Consider the following 21,298-nt stretch of genomic DNA (forward strand, 5'->3'; position numbering starts at 1 on the left):
AATATGAGAGATTCAAACTAAAATGCCTGAAATTGGAAAACCCATCAGCACTAAGGCTCCCATTTGTTAAGCATTGGAGAACTCACAAAATGGAGAAATGTACATATACAGTGAATGTGGTGAATCCCTCATCAGGAAGTCTCAGCTCACTGAAGATGAGAGAATTCACTGGGGAGAGAAACTCCATGTTTCTGTAGTACATATGGGAAGGCACATACCACAAAGTCTAGACTCACTGAGCACCAGAAAATTCATACACGAGAGAAACCTTATGTAGGTGAATGTGGCAAAGCCTGTTATAGGAAGTCAGTCATTATACAAGAGAGAAATGAAAGAGGAGAAAACCCCCGTTGATGCACTAAATGTGGCAAAGCCTTTCTCATTAAATGACATCTTAGTTTACGTCAGAAAACTCATACCTGAGAGAAACACTGTATGTGTAATGATTGTGGAAAGGGCTTCACCCAGATTAGTTTCATTGTACATTGGTGAACTCATACTGGCAAGAAACCTTATATATGTAGTGAATGTGGACAAGGCTTCAATCAGAAGATAAGTCCCATGTGACATCAGGGAGTTCATACAAACAAGACTTCCTTTCTATGTAGTGACTGAAAAATCCTGTCCTCAGAAATCAGGTCTCATTAAACATCAGAAAACGCACACAGGAGAGAAACCTCATAAATGTAGTGAATGTGGGAAAACCTTCATCATGAAACAACAGCTCATTGTCATTAAAGAACTCATACAGGAAAGAGATCCTGTGAATACACTGGGTGTGGGAAAGCTTTTTCCTACAAGTCTTGCCTTATTAAACATAAGAAACATACACAAAGGAGAAATATGTAGATTCATAAACGTGGAAAACCCTTCCACAGAGAGTTACAGCTTTTTACGTATAAGTGAAACACTATCAATTTGGTCACTGCAAATGCCTTCTGTCACCCCTCAGACATCATTAAGTATTAGTGGAGTCTTAGCAAATAGGAACACAGTCCTTTCAGGAACAAACTCTTGCTAGATGTGCACCCTCAAGAGATAGCAGAAAATTTGCACAGGGGAATAAATACCTTATAATTGCAGTGAATGTGAAAGTGCCGTCACTGGTCAATTAGGTCACATTTTATGTCTAAAAAACCTATGGGAAGGAAACTTAGATATATTTGAGGTAGAAAAACAGTGAACAAAAAATTCCAGGTCATTATATAGCTAAGTATATTTTGAGAGAGATACGAATGCAGAGACTGGGAAAGCATGACAAATTTCATCCTGTTATGTATGTTTATGTGTTGATACAGAGACATAGTCTGATGTTATTAATCTCAGCTTCCATCTACCTTGATTGCTCACTTTTGTCAACCAATCTGGAATGTCTGAGATCATAAGTGAAGCAAAACACTACTGTGATGACAAATAAGATAATTGGTATCTGGATGTTGCTAGGACTGAAAATCTTTATAATATAGAGTTGCTTGGTAGAAAAAGCAGTATTTGACTAGTGGAGTTTGGGGCACATGTATCTGTTCAGTTTCCCTAGGATAGTGTGGAGAATTAATTGAAAAGTGGCACCCCTTTCACAGATTCTCAGGACTTTCTATTATGCAAAGTCACCTGAGAAACAGCCTTACATTGAATCTCTGTTCATTCAGTATTTGTGAAATACCTCCTTTGGACCTGGTATTATTCTATCAGCTAAGGACACAGGGGTGAACAAAACAATGTCTTTGCCCTCCTGGAATGAGTGTTAGCTGAATTACTCCATCTAACATACTCGGGGTATGTAAACTCCTACATTAGGTGAAATGGACATGGACTAACTGGATCATGGGGTTTGGATTTAGAATGATGTGGAGTTAGATCCTAAAAACGTCTTTCCCCAAGGAGGGTATAATGGGAGACAGGGAAACACTCCCTATTAATAATGTATAAATAATTGACTGACGAATGGATAAAGAAGATGTGATACACACACACTGGCATATTCCTCAGCCATAAAAAAGAATGAGATCTTGCCATTTGCAACACGTGGATGGAGCTAGAGAGTATTATGCTAAGCAAAATAACTCAGAGAAAGAGAACTACCATATGATTTCACTCGTGGAATTTAGGAAACAAAACATGAATATGGAGTGGGGGCAGAGAGGCAAACTGACTCTTAACTAAAAAGAACAAACTGATGGTTACTGGAGGGGAGGTGGGGGGGCTAGGTGGGTTTATAAATAGATGATAGGTATTAAGGAATGCATTTGTTATGATGAGCACTGGGTGTTGTATACAGCTGATGAATCACTAAATTTGACATCTGAAACTAATACTGTATGTTAACTAACGAATTTAAATAAAAACGGGAAGAAAAAGGATGTATAAATAATCCAGGATACAAATACTTTAAAAAAAAATGCCCATGTCTTACCACCCCACATTGATTATACATTCCTTGATAGTTTTGCACTAACTTCAGTAGCCATTAGCTACATGTAGCTATTTAAATGTAAATCAGTTAAAATTAAAAATACTTCATCAGTATCAAGAGTTCACATTTCAAAAGTTCAGTATTTTTTTGTGGCTAGTGACCACCACGTTGGACAGTACGGATAAGAACATTTCATTGTCACCGAACAGTATGTTGCATGGTGCTGCTTTATAGAGTCACATATCCTTTGTGATATAGAAAAGATAATTATATATTGACTTGGAAGATGAATGGACTATAAAGAAAAAGTTCTATTATTGCAAAGAATGAGTAATTGTAAGGCAGTTCTAAAAGAATGGGATTGTTCAAAAAATGCTTTGTGTACATGTGCATTAGAATAAATGTCGCCTAGGGCGCCTGGGTGGCTCAGTTGGTTAAGCGACTGCCTTCGGCTCAGGTCATGATCCTGGAGTCCCGGGATCGAGTCCCGCATCGGGCTCCCTGCTCGGTGGGGAGCCTGCTTCTGCCTCTGACCCTCCCCCCTCTCATGTGCTTTCTCTCTCTCGTTCTCTCTGTCTCAAATAAATAAATAAATAAATATTTTTTTTTAAAGATTTTATTTATTTATTTGACAGAGACACAGCGAGAGAGGGAATACAAGCAGGGGGAATGGGAGAGGGAGAAGCAGGCTTCCCGCGGAGCAGGGAGCCCGATGCGGGGCTCGATCCCAGGACCCTGGGATCATGACCTGAGCCGAAGGCAGACGCTTAATGACTGAGCCACCACCCAGGCGCCCCTAAAAAAAAAATCTTAAAATAAATAAATAAATAAATAAATGCCGCCTATAAAAGGGGGAGAGCAGAAGAGAAATGGGATGCCCCGGATAAGTCAAAAGGCATGAGAACCTTGGTGTAAGATGGAAGAAAGCTGGAATATGAAAGGAGGTAAGATTCCTCTTGGGTGTATTGGAGAAGAACCCTTACATTGTTCACAACCCTATCACCTCTGAAAGTTGCCATAATTCCATAGTTCCCATTTCTTCTGTGACCTGCTCAATTGCACCTGTGATCTTCCTTTTCCAGTCCTTCCTCTTATGACTGGGGCTCTTGTCCTCTCTCATCTACCCAGAGCCTTTCTCTTGATCCAATAAAGGTATCTTGCTAAAAAACCTTGAATCCTGATTAGAGCAGAAGAAATGGATATTTGCTATGCAGAAGCTGTCTTACCTTTCCACCACAAACCTCTGGATTATCAGGGAAATTCAATCCAACATATGTTTTTAAGCACCTAAATTTGGTTATCTCAACACCTGAGATTTGATTCTGTAATGCAGTCATTAGATAATTCAGAACAGGAAAATTTTCATGATTGATTTGTATTTTGTATTTGATTTGTATAGGATCGCCTTGCCTGCCTTATGAAAACGAGGTAGTAGAGACTTAGTATCAGGTACGAGGCTGGGCCAGCATAGTAATTATAAAGCACTGACTTCGTGCTTTGACCTGTGGTTACATGACTTTATCAGGTGCATTCTGAAAATGATGATGGCCTACGGGGTTGAACATAGTGGGGGCAAACAGGTTAACCTGGCATCTGTGCCCCAGCCTGTGTTCTCGAGATCTTTAAGCTCAGTATTGGGGTTGGGGGAGTGGGGAGAATATGAGCTGGAGCAGGGCTAGAAATGGGTAGTAGGCCTGCAAATGGCTGGCAAAGACGGCTTGGTGATGCAGACGCACGGGACTGTGGTAAATCAGTTCTTTGTGGTCATTTCATTTTCTACACATGAAAGTTCCTAAGATTTCCAGTTGCAATATCCAAAACACTGGAAACAGCCCAAAGGCAGTTAGGCTGTGTGGAAGAAGCCAGAAAAAAAGAGTACACGCACGACTCATTCCACGAATACGTCTTCAGTGACAAGCGGCTGACCAGGATGGTAAGTGGCATGGTTGGGATGAGGCTGGCAACAGGCTCAACGTCGTGGCTTCAGCTTCCTTTGCGACCGCCGAACACCCGTCACCATCTCACTCTTCCAAACCGTGGTCTCCCGAAGGAAGCACCCTTGCTTGCTCAGCTCCCAGGCAGCTCGGGCTCCGCCACCCGGACACCGAAGTCCGTCCGAGCCAACGCGCACGGGCCCCGGGCGCAGCCCTCCCCGGCCACAGCGCGCCGCCTGCTTTCTTGTCGAGCCTGCGTGCATTTTGACGCAGCTCTGAGCCTTTTCTCAATGAGAATCGAGACTGCGGAGCCCGGAAGTTATTTTATTTCCCGCCGAGCCGCGGCCCTTAGATGGGAAAGGGCTCCGGCCTTTGAAAACCTGGCGCCCTGCCCCGTCCCCTACAACGAGGAGCCCTGCGCCCTCAAAGATGACCCCCATGTCATGTCTGCCCTGCGTGAACTCGAGCCTCTGAACAGCTCTCCATTTTCCCGTAAGAGCTGAGGGCCAGGAAGCGCGAGGGTTTCGGCGGCACGCCCCGTCCTGTCACCGCACAAGCGCAGCCGCCGTGCCTTCGTACGTCAGGTGTGCAAAGATGGCGGCCTCCAGGGCGTCAAGGCGACGGCCGCGCGGACCTATGACCTCATAAATAAGCGCCGGAAACCCGTATTCCGTTCTCCATAGAAACGCGCCAGAAACGCCGCTGAGCCTCGTCAGGTGTTCTCGGGAGAGGAGTCTGGGTGAGGGGACTAGAGCGAAGGAAGTTTAGGGAAGTAAGTTGGGCCCTGAAGAGGTCGCTGCAGACTCAGGAGAGACTCAATTCCGCGTGTGGGTCAGTCTGTAGAGAAGCGTTGGGGAGGAGAGGGGCGGCCTAACGGTCTCTGGGTCAGTTGCTGGTCCCTTGAGTCTGTGAAGGTAGCGCAGGGGCGGGTGTGGTTTTTGGAGGTGAGCACGGAGGAGTCTGTACTGTATGTACTCGAGATGTCCTTGGGGTCAATCATGGGGGGTCCTGGTGGTCAGTGGGTGAAGCTCTGAACAGATGAACTCCCGAGAGTCCTGAAGTCAGGGTTTAGAGTCTTCGCGGGTCACTCTCCTTGTAGGTGATTGACAACTGGCGGGGGGCGGGGGGGTGTTTGTTAACGACCGTGGCGTTTGGCGCGGGGTTCTGGAATAATTTGGGAGCTCGGTGATCGGGGAACTATTGAGGGAGGTCAGTGTACGTACGTGTGTCGCTGGTCCGGGTTTGGTATTGCCTGTCTTTTGTGCGGGGTTGTGTGACAACAGGCTTGGAGGTTCAGGAACGCTGGCTGGTTTGTGCGTTGGGCTCAGACTCGCTCCTGGAACAGAGCTGTTGCACGTTAGCATTCCTCAAGAGCTTCAGGCCCAAATCCCTCCTCCCTACAATTTTCTAATGTCTTCTGGCTCCCCACCTCCTCCCATCCCTTTGAACCTGCGGAAATGAAAGTTTTGAGGGAGGTGAACGATTCAGATTTAAAATTAATTAGTCTTTTGTTTAAGACTCTGTGTTTATCCTTCTGTAATTTTTGTGTATTCTTTTGGATATTTCCTTCCAGGTTACTTATGTATGTAAAGGCTGACATTTTCCCGGTATTTATATTTTTGAGGTGTTTTAAATTTAAGAAAAAAAAAAATTTGAGGTGTTTTTAAAAATTTGTATCCATTGCTCATATTCCTTCTCTTTATTTCGGTGTGCTCGTTGTTCCTCCTATCGAAATGTAGGTAGATAGGGTGTGTAAAGACTTTTAAAGAGATAGAGCAAGATAGTTTAAAGGAAAAATTCACTGTTGCTCACTGTCCATATGGCCTCGTTTCTAAAATTGATCTGAAAATGACCTGCCACTGAGGCATAGTTCTGTTCTGATTCTCCTTTGCCACTTTCCCCTTGCTGGTTATTTCTACACATTCAGAATCTTATGCCTAAGGCATGATTTCTGGGGAACCGAATAAAGAGACAGAAATACTGGGACTGTGTGGTAAGGTGAGTGCATAGCAAGAGAGAATGTAACACTGAAAGTAATTTTGTTCTTCGGCCCACAGGTCCTGACAAGAGACAAGAAATGAATGAAGAGAAAGGAGGTCCCAGGACCTAGATAGTGTCTTATCTGGGCCACTTTTGACTGGTGACTAGATTTCTAACTAGAAATTTAGAGCATATCCAGAAGAGACAAAGACAGAATATCCCAGTTGCTGGCCATTTCTCAAAACAGAAGAAAATGATCAATGCCCAGGTGATTTTTGTCTTGTTTTATTCTTTCCTTTGTTCCCTAATGGATGTGTAGAGGCTTGTAAAAATCAGTTCAGTATCTAGAGAGAAAGAAAGTTTGAATCTAACTCCAACGTCGTCACAAAGTAGAATCAAGAATATAGGGTTCAGGGGCGCCTGGGTGGCTCTGTTGGTTGAGTGTCCGGCTCTTGATTGCAGCTCAGGTCTTGATCTGAGGGTCATGAGTTCAAGCCCTGCATTGGGCTCCACGCGTGGAGCCTACTTAAAAAAAAAAAGAATGTAGTGTTCATATGATTCCTAGTAAATGACTAATGTTGGAACATCATATGTAACCGAAGGATCCTCTGGCTTACATTAGTGTCACACTGCATCTAATATGTGTGACAACCAACATAAGAGAATCATGTTATGTGATATGCAGTGACCATGAGGAGAAAGCAGAGAGGTTCCTCTGGCACTGAGGACTCAAGAAAAATTTTATATTCTTCTTAGAGGTGATGGGGGTGGACAGTGTCGTGAGCAGCAGACTTCCTACTGATGTTTATTCCAGAGTTCCTCAGAGTCTCCTGTGGGAATAGACCAAGCAAACTCAGTGAACACAATTTTTTTTTTAAAGATTTTATTTATTTATTTGACAGACAGAGACATAGTGAGAGAGGGAACACAAGCAGGGGGAGTGGGAGAGGGAGAAGCAGGCTTCCCGTGGAGCAGGGAGCCCCATGTGGGGCTCGATCCCAGGACCGTGGGATCACAACCTGAGCCAAAGGCAGACGCTTAACGACTGAGCCACCCAGGCGCCCCGTCATTGAACACAATTTTTGCAGGAGAGGCTTCACAAACAGGTGGCTGAACTGGCATTGAATTACAGATTTGGCATTAGATAGTTGCAAGGAATTTTGTCTGGTAAGAGCTTGAGTTATAAGGTTCTAGAGTGTTTGCTGTATAACTTCATGTTATCTCAGAAAATGCAGAATCCTTTCCCATTTTAAGGTCTAATTTTTACCTACTCTTCCTTTATTGCTTTTGGTTTCTGTAATTATATAAATGACTCATGAGTACCTTTTTTTAAAAAAAAGATTTATTTATTTACTTACTTATTTTAGAGAAAGAAAAAACACGAGTTGGGGGAGGGCAGAGGGAGAGGGAGAATCCCAAGCAGATAGCCTCTGAGCCTGGAGCCGATACAGGGTTCGATCCCACCACCCTGAGATCACGACCTGAGCTGAAATCAAGAGTTGGACGCCCAAGCAACTGAGCCACCCAGGAGCCCCTCATGAATACCTTTTTTTTTTTTTTCCTCATGAGTACCTGTTAAAGGAAAAAAATCCTCATGATGGTGTACACATGGGCCAAAAAGTAAATTCCCTCTTCATGTCCCCTTTCCTCATTCCCTCGTACCACTTTATTAGATGCTTGGTGTGTTCTTGCTGTCAGTGAATCTGTATGTGCATCTGTATACACGTGCCCATTTACAAATGTATTTGGACTTACGTATATTTGTGTTTGTAAACACACCTATCATGACATTTTGTGTATCAATGGAATCATACTCCAAAGGACATAATCTGTTGGCTTAAGATGGCATAATTCAAGCATCTAAAGGAATAATAACTGCAAATGATTGGTGACTGTTAACTCTACCAAATTCCATTTGTCTGTAGTCATACTCAACAAAATGAGTTAAACTATGTAAAGCATTTAGTGAGTGCCTCCTAAGTGATATGTGGATCATCCATGCCTGAAATCTTTGCCAGTGCTAATAATAGGACATTATCAGATTGCTAAATTTTCTTTCTTTTTTTTAAAGAAAGATTTTATTTACTTATTTGAGAAAGAGAGAGGGAGCGTGAGGGGGAGAAGCGGACTCCCTGCTGAGCAGAGAGCCCAATATGGGGCTTGATCCCAGGACCCTAAGATCATGACCTGAGCTGAAGGCAGACACTTAGCTGAATGAGCCACCCAGGCGCCCTGAGATTGCATAATTTTCAACAATCCAAATGGTCCAATATTCTTTTGCCTTATTTTGAGATTGGAATCCTTATTTATTTGTTGGCCAGTTGGATTTTTTCTCTTTTGAAATGCCTTTTACATAAAAAAAAAAAGCATTTTTGTCTTACTGATAGAGTTGTTTATATCCACTATATATTGGTCCTTTATTTTGTTTATAAAAAAAATATCTCCCAGCTTGTCACTTTTCGCTTTGTCCATGTTCAATACAGATGTTTTAATTTTTTCCTCTCACAAATTTTATTACTTATTTTCTCCTGTGGATTTTGGCTTGTGACATGAACATTATAGGTTCCTTTGTTTTATGGTTGACTTTAAACAGGAAAAAGTTATTTTCGAGTGTGAAATTAGGTAGGAACCTAAGTTTTCATTTTCAAAGTGGATTTCCATCTCACATAAAATAATCAGAATGTGATAAGATCAACAGTGTTAAGAATTTGCAGCCTCTACTAAGTCTGTTCTCTTCTCTATGTGATCTCTGCAATGATGAGAGATAGATTATCCCATCAGTTTTTCCCCGATAGGGCAGTTCCATTGACAAGCAGGTCTCAGCTCATTGCCTGGTGGCATTTGGGCATAAGCTATATGACCACAGGACAGTACACTGAAGATGTTCCACGCTCCTGAACTGTTTTGATTCACAGAACTTCTGACACCAAATGTGTATATTTTCCTCACACCTACTAATTCTGCAACTCTGTGGACACCACCGAGGTGTCCTACAATTCAACTTAATTCTGACATTCACAACCTGGAGTTAGCATCAGATCCCACAGGCCAAAGGCTTGGTTCCATGAGACTGCCCCCACTTTAGGTGCCAGGCAAAAGTCCCAGGTTGTCACCTATATTTGGGGTGACAAGCTGTAAATTTGAGGGTTCCCACAACCCCCCTTTCAGGTTTGGTAATATGCTAGAACAATTCACAGAACTCAGGAAAGCACTTTCCGTACATTTACTGATTTACTATAAAGGCTACAACTCAGGAATAGCCAAATGGAAGAGATGCACAGGACCAGGTATGGGAGAAGGGGTGAGGAGGTCCTCCCTCAGAGAACCACCCTGCCAGCACCGCAGTGTGTTCACCAACCTGGAAGCTCTCCAAATCTGTTGTTTAGGGGTTTTATGATGGTTTTCTTATATAGGCACAATTGATTAAATCACTGGCTGTTGGTGATTGAATTCAACCTCCAGTCCCTCTTCCTTCCCTGGGTGTTGGGAGTCTTTCAGGTCTCCTATCCTGAAGCTATGCATGGGCCTCCAGCGATTAGTCATCATGTTAGGATGCAGAAGACACTCATCACTCTAGAGATTCCAACAGATTTAGAAACTGTGCCAGGAACCAGGGAAAGACCAAATATATATTTATCACAACATTTTCCTGGCTTGTATTGTTTTTATTTCACTAAATTTTGTCTTTCTTTAGATGGTAATGAGTCTTCTCTTTCTGGTTGATTTCATAATCTGACTTTTGCAACTGGTGTTCTATAGTTTCAGTCTGATGAGTCTAGATATGGATTTTCTGCTTGGTTTTGCTTGCTTGCTAAGTCTGTGTTGTAGGCTGTTTAGTCGGTTCTGAACTTTTCTCAGTCCTGAGATCTTCCCATTGCTTCTCTGATTCTCTATAATTGCTTCCAAAAACTGTGTATAGACCTCACTCTATCCTCATTCTCTATTAACTCTCCTTTATATTTTCTATGTCTTTGTGTGTCTGCTTCATTTTTTGTTTTTTTTTTAAATGAATATTCCAGTTCACTAATTATCTCTTTTAAGTGTATCTATGATGTTAAACTTTTATGAAAGAATAAGAAACATACATTGGTCTCTGCCCCTAGTTTCTGACACAAGGCTCCTAAAATCCTTGTAATTCCCTAAGTGAAAAGAGTACTAGAGGCATCTTTTGTTCTAATATTTGGTCTTGGACATCATCTGCGACAGAGTTCCTAAATCCCTTGGAATTTCCTGAGTGATAGAAGCATCTCTTGTTCTTTTTTTTTTTTTTAAAGGTTTATTTATTTATTTGACAGAGAGAGAAATAGCGAGAGCAGGAACACAAGCAGGGGGAGTGGGCGAGGGAGAAGCAGGCTTCCCACTGAGCAGGGAGCCCGATGCGGGACTCGATCCCAGGACCCTGGGATCATGACCTGAGCCGAAGGCAGACGCTTAACGACTGAGCCACCCAGGCGCCCCAGCATCTCCTGTTCTAATGGCATGACTCTGCGTGGTTCCTGGGGGGGCGTTGGTCACCAGAAAGACCAACCCGTGATCAGAAGTGTGGGATTTTCAGCTGTACCCCCATTATCCAGAGAGGGGAGAGGGGCTGGAAATGGAGTTCATGACTAGCCATGCCTGTGTGATGTAGCCTCCATAAAATTCCGAAGGTGTGTGGTTTGGAGTGCTCCCCGTTTGGTGGACATGGGTGCTGCATGACATGCCCCTCCCCTCGTGCCTCGCCCTGTGTGTCCCTTTGATCTGGATGAGATCTGTGTTCCTGATCATATCCTCTTATAATAAAATAGTATGCAGTAAGTAAACCAAGTTCTCTGAGCCGTTCAAGCAAATTAAACCCCAGGCGGGGGTCATTGGAACCTCCAATCTATAGGCGGTTAGTCAGAAGCGCAGGCGACACCGTGGACTTGGATTGGTATCTGAAGTGGGGGCAGGGGCGGTCTTGTGGGACTGACCCCTTAACCCGTGAAGTGTGACACTATTTCCAGGTAGCTTGTGTCAGAATTGAGTCAAATTTTAGGCCACCCAGCTGGTGTCAGAGAATGGCTTAAAAACATCCAAACCACCACACATACATCAGAATTGGTCTCAGCATTGTAGTTACTATTAGCAGAACAACTTCCTTTATATTCCTTATGAATCAATGAAAGAGAAACACGCACATGACACAGGACCGTGTTGTTACAGGAATCGCTGACACTGGAGGACGTGGCCGTGGACTTCACCTGGGAGGAGTGGCAGCTCCTGGCCCCCGCCCAGAAGGACCTGTACCGGGACGTGATGTTGGAGAACTACAACAACCTGGTGTCAGTGGGTGAGGACGGCTCCCCTGCGTCACTCAGAGGGTGCCCAGTCAGTGGCCCTTCCTTTCTCCGCTGCTTGCACTTCGGAGTCACTGCATTGCTCTGTATGGCAGAGTCTCAGTGCCTCCTTGGGCACATGATAAAAGGGTCTGATTTACTACGAGCTGCTCTTACCACCAACACAAATGGTGCCAAACACGGGGGGGTTTTCTACACCAACAACCGGTTCTCCAACTCTCCAGTACCAGCTAGGTGTCCGGCCGTTCATTTCAGTTCTGCCACGACCCAGAGTTAGCAGCACACTCCACAGGTTTAAGGGCTTAGTTCCACAGGACTCCCCTCACTTCAGATGCCAATTGCCAGTATTGGTCCCCACTACCCAGGGTACCCACGCTCCAGTCCATCTGTAAAGCGGGCATTCCCACAACCCCCTTCAGGTCGGCAAGTTGCTGGAAACAGCTCACAGAGCTGCGGAAAGCACTTTACTTAAGATTACCATTTTATTATAAAGGATAAAACTCGGGAACAGCCAAAAAAGGAAGAGATGTATAAGGCATGGTATGGAGGGAGGGGTGTGGACTTCCCATGACCTCTCTAGGTATGCCACCCTCCCAGCCCTTCAGGTGTGTTCACCAACCTGGAAACTCCCAGCCTGGTGGTTTAGGACTTTTTATGGAGGTTTCATTATGTAGGCATGATTGCTTAAATCATGATTAACTCAAGTCTCCAGTGGTAGGGGCAGGGGATTGGAGCTGAAGGTTCCAACCTTCTCATCCCACCAGGGTCTTTCTGGCAACCGGCCCCCATGCTAAAACTCTATAGGGGCCCGTCCCACCAGTCATTAGTTCACAAAAAGACTCATCACTCTAGAGAGTTCAGGGGTGTTAGAAGTTCTTGTGTCAGGAACTGGAACTTAGACAAAATACTCTAACGGAAGATGCTCCTATCATGGCTGTCACTTAGGAAATTACAAGGGCCTTAGGAGCTCTGTGCCAGGAATGGGGTACAAAGACCAAATATATATCATTATATCATGGTATCACATATGCCCTCTCCTGAGAGAGAAGCCTCAGCTTTGCAGATGTGAAAACTGTCTCAGTCCCTCAAATGTAGCATTCTCCCATCTTGACAGACCCCAGCCCGATTCGGTGAGTCTAAGTGTTCTGTCTTTCCCACGAGTAGGGTATCAAGCCAGCAAACCAGATGCACTCTCCAAGCTGGAACGAGGGGAGGAACCGTGGGCGAAACAGGAAGAAGTCCCCAGTGGAACCCAGCCAGGTGAGTGAGAACCTGCCAGCCGGGTAACTGTGGAAGTCACCCTCGGTCAGCGAGAGAAGGCTAGCAGGGTGTTTGAGAACAGAAGCTGTGCTCTGTGTATCTCTCTCCCATAGCAGAACTTTTCCTTTAGGTCTTTAGAGGGAAGTGGAACTCTTTTTTCTCTTCTGATGTCTGATCCTTGCTTTTTTCATTTTACATCTTGATTTTTGTTGGTTTGCCTAGTTTTCTTCCACGGATTCTGTTAGCTTACCCCTTCTTTGTACCCTGTCACAGTGTGTGTCCCTGTTCCTTCTGCCTCCCTGGCTATGAAATCCACACCCCACCCCCCCCGGGCCTTACTCTAAAGAGAGACGTGTGAATTCACACTGTTTCTGACTACTGTACCTTCCCGCCCGGCTCCTTGGGAAATGCCAGTTTCCCTCCTGACAGCCAACTCCGCCCTGTATGTTATGCCATCACAAGAACCTGGTCTCTTACGGGGTATTAATCTGCTTTCTAGCTTTTCCCTCCACTCGAGATTCTTCAGTTCTTTTCCATTTTCTCTGCTGAATTCCTAATACTTGAGGTTTTTCTTCTGGCTCATGAATTAAGCTCTTTCTGTTGTCTAGAAGAGACTCCAAATTGGTATCTCCCTTCATACTGTATAGTGTTGTAGATATTCTACCTGCCTAAGATTTCTGAGTCCCTGCATGAGGAACAGGAATCCTCTTCCCTCCACAAAAAATCCCCTTCCGTCTCATCTGAACATTAGCTTCTCTTTTACTACTGCACACCTTACCCCGTCCACATTGCTGTTAGCTATGGCATTCTTGTCTTAAAGGTCTCCGCTGTTTCTGTTGACTGTTTCACTAGAAAAGATGGTTTTACATCCTACATCAGTTCTAGCCAAAATCAGCTTATGCCTGCCTTGATGGCTTCCTTTGTACGGTTGATATTTCTGATTTTCCTTTGGTTCATCCGAGGTCTTCCCATTGTATTCATTTGTCGAAATCATTTATTTTCCCCATTTTTAAAAAGCGGCTTTGAGATAATTCACATAACCCACAATTTGCCAACTTAACACATACAATTTAGTGCTTTGTAGTACATTGACAGGGTTATGTAACCATCCCCATAAGCAATTTCGGAAGATTTTCATCACTTTAAATAAAGAAACATTTCCAGGGTGCCTGGCTGGCTTATTCAGTACAGCATGTGACTCTTGATCTGGGGGTTGTAGAAATTACTTAAAAATAAAATCTTTTAAAAAATAAAATAAAGTAAAAAATAAAAAGAAACGTTTCTTCCCAGGCCCCCAGCTCTGGGCAGCCACTGATCTACTTTCTACCTCTAGAGATTTGACTGTTCTGGATATTTTATTTTATTATTTATTATTTATTTTTTTATTTTTTTAAAGATTTTATTTATTTATTTGACAGAGAGAGACACAGTGAGAGAGGAACACAAGCAGGGGGAGTGGAGGGGGGAGAGGCAGGCTTCCCGCCGAGCGGGGAGCCCGATGCGGGGCTTGATCCCAGAACGCTAGGATCATGACCTGAGCCGAAGGCAGGCGCTTAACGACTGAGCCACCCAGGCGCCCCTGTTCTGGATATTTTATATAATCATGAAATATTTGGCCTTTAGTGTCTGGCTTCTTGCATTTAGCCTAAAGTTCCTGAAGTTCTTCCATGCTTTAACATGCATCAGTACTTCATTCCTTTTTATTGCCAAATAATACTCCCACTGTATGGATATACCACATTTTATTTATTCATTCATCTGCTGATGGACATTGGTTTTTTCCACTTTTTGGCTTTTATGAATTATGCTATGAACATTCATTTTTCTTAGGTATATACCAAGGAGTGGAATTCTTGGGTCATATTGGACCCCCAGGAAGGGTCCAGATATGATGCTTCCAGACTCATGGCCAGCATTACCTCCTCCCAGCCATGGTGTGTGACAATATGCAAAGAGTATTGCCAACCAGGGGAGCTCACTTGAGCCTTTGGTGTCCAGTGTTTTTACTGGGGCTCAATCACACATTGCCCACATGGCTGAACTTTAGTTTTTAGCCCCACCAGAAATCAGGCTAATTCCTATAGTCTCCAGTTCCTCTGAGGGTCTGGAGGTTGGAACTGATATGGCATGGCCCAAAGTCTCCTTCATAAATCACATTGTTAGAATATCCAGTGGCCAAAGCCCCCAGGCAAACAGAGGCACTCCTATCAGGTAGGACATTCTGAGGGCCTAGAGATCACTTCCAATAGAGCCAGTGGCAAGGGCCAGACCTCTCTTTGGGTGAAGTTAAATCTTAACTGAAGGTAGCTATGAAAATGAACAATAAAGGGATTTACTTAGAAATAAAGAGGAAATAGAGCTTATGGTTGTACAATCAGAATTGAATGACAGCATGATATATACAAAGGACATCTGCATTTTGAATTAGAAAGATGCCACCATGAATTAGGAATGAAGGCATGAAATAGGAAACTGCAAGACATGGTGTTGATTGTTCAGAATTTGACATGCCTCTACCTACCCATTGGCTCAAGCCATATAGTTAGCAGGGAAATCCTTGATTCCTGACTGTCATTAACCACTCTCCATTGAACTCATCATTTAACTGTCTTTTCTTTATACAGATATATCCTGATTCCCTCCACTTTCCAGTCTCCATTGCTCCTTCAATCACATTTCACAATATCCAACTCCCTTCTTTTTTCTTTTCTTTGTCGTTTGGTTCCCCCTAACTAGGTTTACGATCAGTGAAAGTGAGGCCTATTTTATATATTCCAAACACCAGCACAGTGCCTTGTACACAGGAGCCATTCAGTAAACAGTTTGGAGTGAACAAATGCAACCCTCATAGTTCTGGATAGTAGTCTCTTCTACCTTTATGATCTGGTGCCTTTCCAAGTTCTGTGGAATGGTGTTCCTCCAACCCTGTCGTTTGCTGCCAACAATGACTTGCTTGTGTTTTACTATTCCTGCATGTTTTGTGAGTTCCTAGTTAGAGAGCAGCAAATCTACATACATTGTCAACTGTTTAACCTTATTTATACTTACTGCTTTTTCATTTTGGTTTGTTTATATTACTGTGTTTTTACCAATGTATAAGAGATAAGGAACATTTATATATGGCATTTCTTTTATACTGTTATAGGGTTGTCACTAAAATGCCATTTTTTTAAGGAACACTAAAGAATTTTTTAAAGTTTTATTCAGAACAAGATTATGAAAGGATTCATTGTTCTCTTTTCTAGAACCTAGCAAAGTTGATAATCACCTGCAAGGTCACTGGGAAAATCCAAGAATGCTGAAAGGTATGGAACAAAACCACAAACACAATGCATTTGGAAATACTGTTCCTCAAAGCAAAAGTCATTTTCCTTCCAGGCAAAATCATATGCTTGAGTTCTATATAAAAACTTTGAAGTCAAATTTAAGTTTAGTCAACCAGAGCAAAAGCTGTGAAATTAAAAACTCTACTAAATTCAATAGAGATGAGAAATTATTTCTGCATGATAAGCATGAAGATTTTAATTCTGCTGTTAAACTCCCTATAAGCGCAAAACCTATTAGCAATAAGTCCCAAGTCATTAAGCATCAGAGAACTCATGAAATAGAGAAACCCCATGTATGCAGTGAATGTGGAAAAGCCTTCATTAAGAAGTCCCAGCTCACAGATCATCACAGAGTTCATACAGGAGAGAAACCTTATGGATGCAATATTTGTGCGAAAGTATTCTCCAGAAAGTCCAGGCTCAATGAACATCAGAGAATTCATAAAAGAGAGAAATCCTTTCTATGCAATGATTGTGGAAAAGTCTTCACCATGAAGAGCCGTCTAATTGAACACCAGCGAACTCACACTGGAGAGAAACCCTATGTATGTAACGAATGTGGGAAAGGTTTCCCAGGGAAGCGTAATCTCATTGTACATCAGCGAAATCATACTGGAGAGAAATGCTATGTATGCAGTGAATGTGGAAAGGGCTTCACTGGGAAGAGCATGCTCATCATACACCAGCGAACTCATACAGGAGAGAAACCCTACATCTGCAGTGAATGTGGGAAAGGCTTCACCACGAAGCACTATGTCATCATTCATCAACGAAATCACACAGGAGAGAAACCCTTTATATGCAATGAATGTGGGAAAGGTTTCACGATGAAGAGTCGACTGATTGAACATCAGCGAACTCACACAGGTGAGAAACCCTATGTATGCGATGAATGTGGAAAAGGCTTTCCCAGGAAGAGTAATCTCATTGTACATCGGAGAAATCATACAGTAGAGAAATCCTATGTATGCAGTGAATGTGGAAAAGGTTTCACCGTGAAGAGCATGCTCATCATACACCAACGAACTCATACTGGAGAGAAACCCTACATCTGCAGTGAATGTGGGAAAGGCTTCCCCTTGAAGAGTCGACTGGTCGTACATCAACGAACACATACTGGAGAGAAACCTTACAGATGCAGTGAATGTGGGAAAGGTTTCATTGTGAATAGTGGACTGATGTTACATCAGCGAACTCACACTGGAGAGAAACCCTATATATGCAATAAATGTGGAAAAGGTTTTGCCTTTAAGAGCAATCTTGTGGTACATCAGCGAACTCATACTGGAGAGAAACCCTTTACGTGCAGTGAATGTGGAAAAGGCTTCACCATGAAACGCTATCTCATTGTACATCAACAAATCCATACAGGAGAGAAATCATACATATGCAGCGAATGTGGTAAAGGCTTTGCTATGGAAACTGAGCTCATTTTACATCAGCAAATTCATACTGGAGAGAAACCTTATGCATGCAATGAATGTGGTAAAGGCTTCACTGTGAAAAGCCGACTAATCGTTCATCAGCGAACTCATACAGGAGAGAAACCTTTTATATGCAGTGAATGTGGAAAAGGCTTCTCCTCAAAGAGAAATCTTATTGTACATCAGAGAACTCATAATGGAAACAAACCTCAATGACACCATGAATAGCGTCACACCCTCAGGAGGAAAATATGCCTTGTGCAACATCAGAGATTTCACACAGAATTGACTTCCTTTATTTGTACTGACTGTGGAAAATCCCATTCATTACCTACCGGGGAATTATGCAGCAAACTATGTATACAGTTAATGGGAGAAAGCCTTCAATACCAAGTCAGCACCCATTGTACATCAAAGAATTCATAGAATAGAAAGACTATGGATTTAATAACTGCGGGCCACCTTTCTCTCATTTGTCAAGCCTTGTTAATACACACAAGAAATGTGTAAGTCAAGGTACACAAGCCTTTGCAGAGAATCTGAACTCATTACATACAAGTGAACTCATTCAGGGGACAAACCATGATACTTCAGTGAACTCCTTAAACATCAGTGTGCTCCCAGCATACCTGAATATAGTCAGTATAGATTAATTAGCCTGTTGCTAGATTTTCACCCTTGGGGAATACTGAGTTTGCATAGGAGTGAAGTTTAGTGAATGCAGAGAATGTGCTAGTGCCTTCAGTGATCAATTACCTCACGTTGTATGTCAAAACAGGAAACAAAACTGACATATTCAATGCAGAAAAGTCCTGAGGAAACATTTCTAGGTAATTACATATCTGAAAAGTATATATTAAGACGAATCTTATGAATGGAGAGAGTAGGAAAGCCTCCTATGGGAATAAAGACCCTGTCTCATCAGTGATCATAATAGATCCCACCAGCGAGCTTACACATAGTGGCAACATGATGATTGTGCAAAAGCCTTTGCCTGGAAGTCAAACCTTAATAGTTGTGTGATATTCACGTTAAAGGAAAATGGCAGTGAATATGAATTTTAGTGATATTTCTGCCTCATCATTTCTCATGAATTCATACAGACATAAAACTCATGAACACACTAAATGTGGAGTAACTAGGAAATTATCAGAAATTTTGAAGGAGGGCGCCTGGGTGGCTCATTTGGTTAAGCGACTGCCTTTGGCTCAGGTCATGATCCTGGAGTCCGAGGATCGGGTCCTGCATCGGGCTCCCTGTTCGGCGGGGAGTCTGCTTCTCCCTCTGATCCTTCCCCCTTCATGCTCTCTCTCTCTCAAATAAAATCTTTAAAAAAAATTTTTTTTGAAGGAAAGAAGCCTCATGAAAACAATGCATACCTGAGTTTTTCATCACAAGTCTATACTTCTACATCTGATGTCCATTTTGGGGCAGGATACCTTGAACCATATTCTCAGTGATGCCATCGTTTTAAAGTAGGCTATTCTCAACACTGATTAAATTTTAATGTACACAATGCAGGGGTGTTCTGTACCCAACTGTATCATAGGATTACCTCTTGCATTTCTTGGGTTCTAAAGTCATCTCTTTCAGGCAAAAGAAAAAGGAATATATTTTTAAATGTAATTTAACATATTAGGGTGTATTTATTCAAGTTTGTAAGTAGTTTACAAAAATAATCTTATATATGATTTTTTCTAAGTTTTTTGAAATAATTTTAGATTCACAAAAAATTATAAAGTATACAATGTTCCTGAGTACACGTACTCAGCTTTTTCAGTGACATTATCTTACATAACCATAATACATAATCAAAACCAATAAAATGACATTGGTACAATGCTGTTAAGTCAACTGTAGACCTTATTTGGTTTTCACTAGTGTTTGCATGCATTAATTTATGTGATGTTTTGTTTTGTTTTTTAGTGTAGAGTTCTAAGAAACTTAATCACATACATAGATTCCTGTAAATCCCACCACAATCAGGATACAGAATTGTTGTGCCAACACAAAGAAACATCCATGTACTGCCCCTTTATAGTCACACTCTCCCCACAACCCTGACCCATCGCGACCACTGACCAGTACTCCATCACTCTGATTTTGTCATTTCAAGGGTGCTGTTAAAATGGAATGATACAGTGTGACCTTTGGGATAGGCTTTATTTCATGCAGCAAATTGCCCTTAAGATTCATCCAATTTGTTGGGCATATAAGTAGTTTTACTTTTTGTTACTGAGTGGTATTCTTTTGTTATGAACGTATCATGGCTTATCTGTTCAATGTTGGTGGACTTTGGGTTGTTTCTAGTGTTTCACTGTTAAGAATAAAGATGCTATGAATCCAGTTTTGTGTGAACATAAGTTGACATTTCTCTGGGATAAATACCCATGTTAAGTTTGTGTTTTTAACTTTATAAGAAACTGCCAAACTTTTCCATAGTAGCCATACTAATTTACATTCCCACCTTCAGTGTGTCGATGCTCCAGTTGTATCTTGTCTAGCACTTGGCACAGTCATATTTGATCCTAGACTTCCCATCAGGTGTGTGCAGCATATTATGGTCATCTTAACTGATCTTTCCCGAACCTCTACATACACTGAGAACTGTATCAGGTAAAGTTGTCATTTTTGCTTTCAGTCATCAAACATAATTATAAAAACTCAAAGGGGAATAGCTTATTACATCTGATGATGTATTTACTTTTTCATTCCATTTTCTTCATTCCCGATGTTTCATGTTTCTTTCTGTCCTTTCCTTTTTGTTAGAACTTCCTTTATCAATTCTTTTTGAGCAGGTCTGCTGGCAAAAAATCTTAGTTTTCGGACACCTGGATGGCTCAGTTGGTTAAGCGACTGCCTTCGGCTCAGGTCATGATCCCAGGGTCCTGGGATCGAGTCCCGCATCGGGCTCCCTGCTCGGCAGGGAGCCTGCTTCTCCCTCTGACCCTCCCCCCTCTCATGTGCTCTCTGTCTCTCTCATTCTCTCTGTCTCAAATAAATAAATAAAATCTTTAAAAATATATATATATTTTTTGAGCATTTACACTGTGTCAGGCACCGTTGTAGTCACTGGGGACACATCAGTGAACAAAACAGGCAAAGTCATGGCCTTTATGGAGCATAAGGTTTAGTGAAGGTGACTGAGTAAAATAAATACATAATAGAAATGTCAGTTGTTAAGTGCTATGGAGAAATATGAAGCCAAGTACATAGGTTGTAATGGAGGAGCTATTTTGTTTTTAAAGATTTTTATTTATCTGACAGAGAGAAAGCACAAGTAGGGGGAGCAGTAGGCAGAGGGAGAAGCAGGCTCCCCGCTGAGCAAGGAGCCCGATATGGGACTCGATCCCAGGACCTTGGGATCATGACCTGCGCCAAAGGCAGATGCTTAACCAACTGAGCCACCCAGGCAGCCCTGGAGGAGCTATTTTAGTATGGGTTTTCAAGGAAGGCTGTTCTGAGCAGATGTAATTTGAACTAAGACCTAAGCATACTGAGGGTAACCAGCAAGCATAATACTTATAAGCTGGGAACACTCCAGATCTGTTTCCAAGTGTTTTCTCTGGGCTTCCTGCCTCAGTATTCTCTGAGAAGTTTGTAAAAGATGTGAATTCTTAAGTCAAACCCCAGACCTCCTAAA

The 21,298-nt window shown here is 42.5% G+C and overlaps 2 protein-coding genes across 4 annotated transcripts; both read left to right on the forward strand.

The window, feature by feature from the left end:
* Nucleotides 1-159: 159 nt before the first annotated feature.
* On the forward strand, nucleotides 160-2,971 carry LOC123856147 (zinc finger protein 350; the record flags this gene model as incomplete). Its single annotated transcript, XM_045892317.3, is given in 3 exon segments — nucleotides 160-611; nucleotides 613-725; nucleotides 728-2,971. Coding segments are annotated over 3 exon segments (687 nt in total), but the record flags the coding sequence as incomplete, so codon positions are not given.
* A 2,023-nt stretch (nucleotides 2,972-4,994) lies between these two features.
* Nucleotides 4,995-19,998, forward strand: ZNF432 (zinc finger protein 432). 3 transcript variants are annotated; one of them, XM_054511628.2, is made up of 5 exons: nucleotides 4,995-5,178; nucleotides 6,405-6,595; nucleotides 11,512-11,638; nucleotides 12,807-12,905; nucleotides 16,151-19,998. In XM_054511628.2, exons 2-5 carry the CDS (start codon nucleotides 6,581-6,583, stop codon nucleotides 17,869-17,871), a joined length of 1,962 nt encoding a protein of 653 aa, XP_054367603.1. In that variant the 5' UTR covers nucleotides 4,995-5,178; nucleotides 6,405-6,580; the 3' UTR covers nucleotides 17,872-19,998. The 3 variants fall into 3 exon arrangements, with proteins under 3 accessions (XP_054367603.1, XP_064437840.1, XP_064437839.1); XM_064581770.1 differs by having other exon boundaries at nucleotides 4,996-5,119; nucleotides 12,810-12,905; XM_064581769.1 differs by having other exon boundaries at nucleotides 5,006-5,086.
* Nucleotides 19,999-21,298: the final 1,300 nt, after the last annotated feature.

This window comes from Mirounga angustirostris, unplaced genomic scaffold (assembly GCF_029215605.1).
Source record: "Mirounga angustirostris isolate CCGP_5_RB_7025 unplaced genomic scaffold, mMirAng1.0.hap1 SCAF_16, whole genome shotgun sequence".
Classification (NCBI taxonomy): Eukaryota; Metazoa; Chordata; class Mammalia; order Carnivora; family Phocidae; genus Mirounga; species Mirounga angustirostris.

Coding starts and splice junctions, on each gene's coding strand:
- ZNF432 (XM_054511628.2), top strand. Junction 11,639..12,806: donor CAACAACCTGGTGTCAGTGG/GTGAGGACGGCT, acceptor CTTTCCCACGAG/TAGGGTATCAAGCCAGCAAA. Junction 12,906..16,150: donor CCCCAGTGGAACCCAGCCAG/GTGAGTGAGAAC, acceptor TCTCTTTTCTAG/AACCTAGCAAAGTTGATAAT.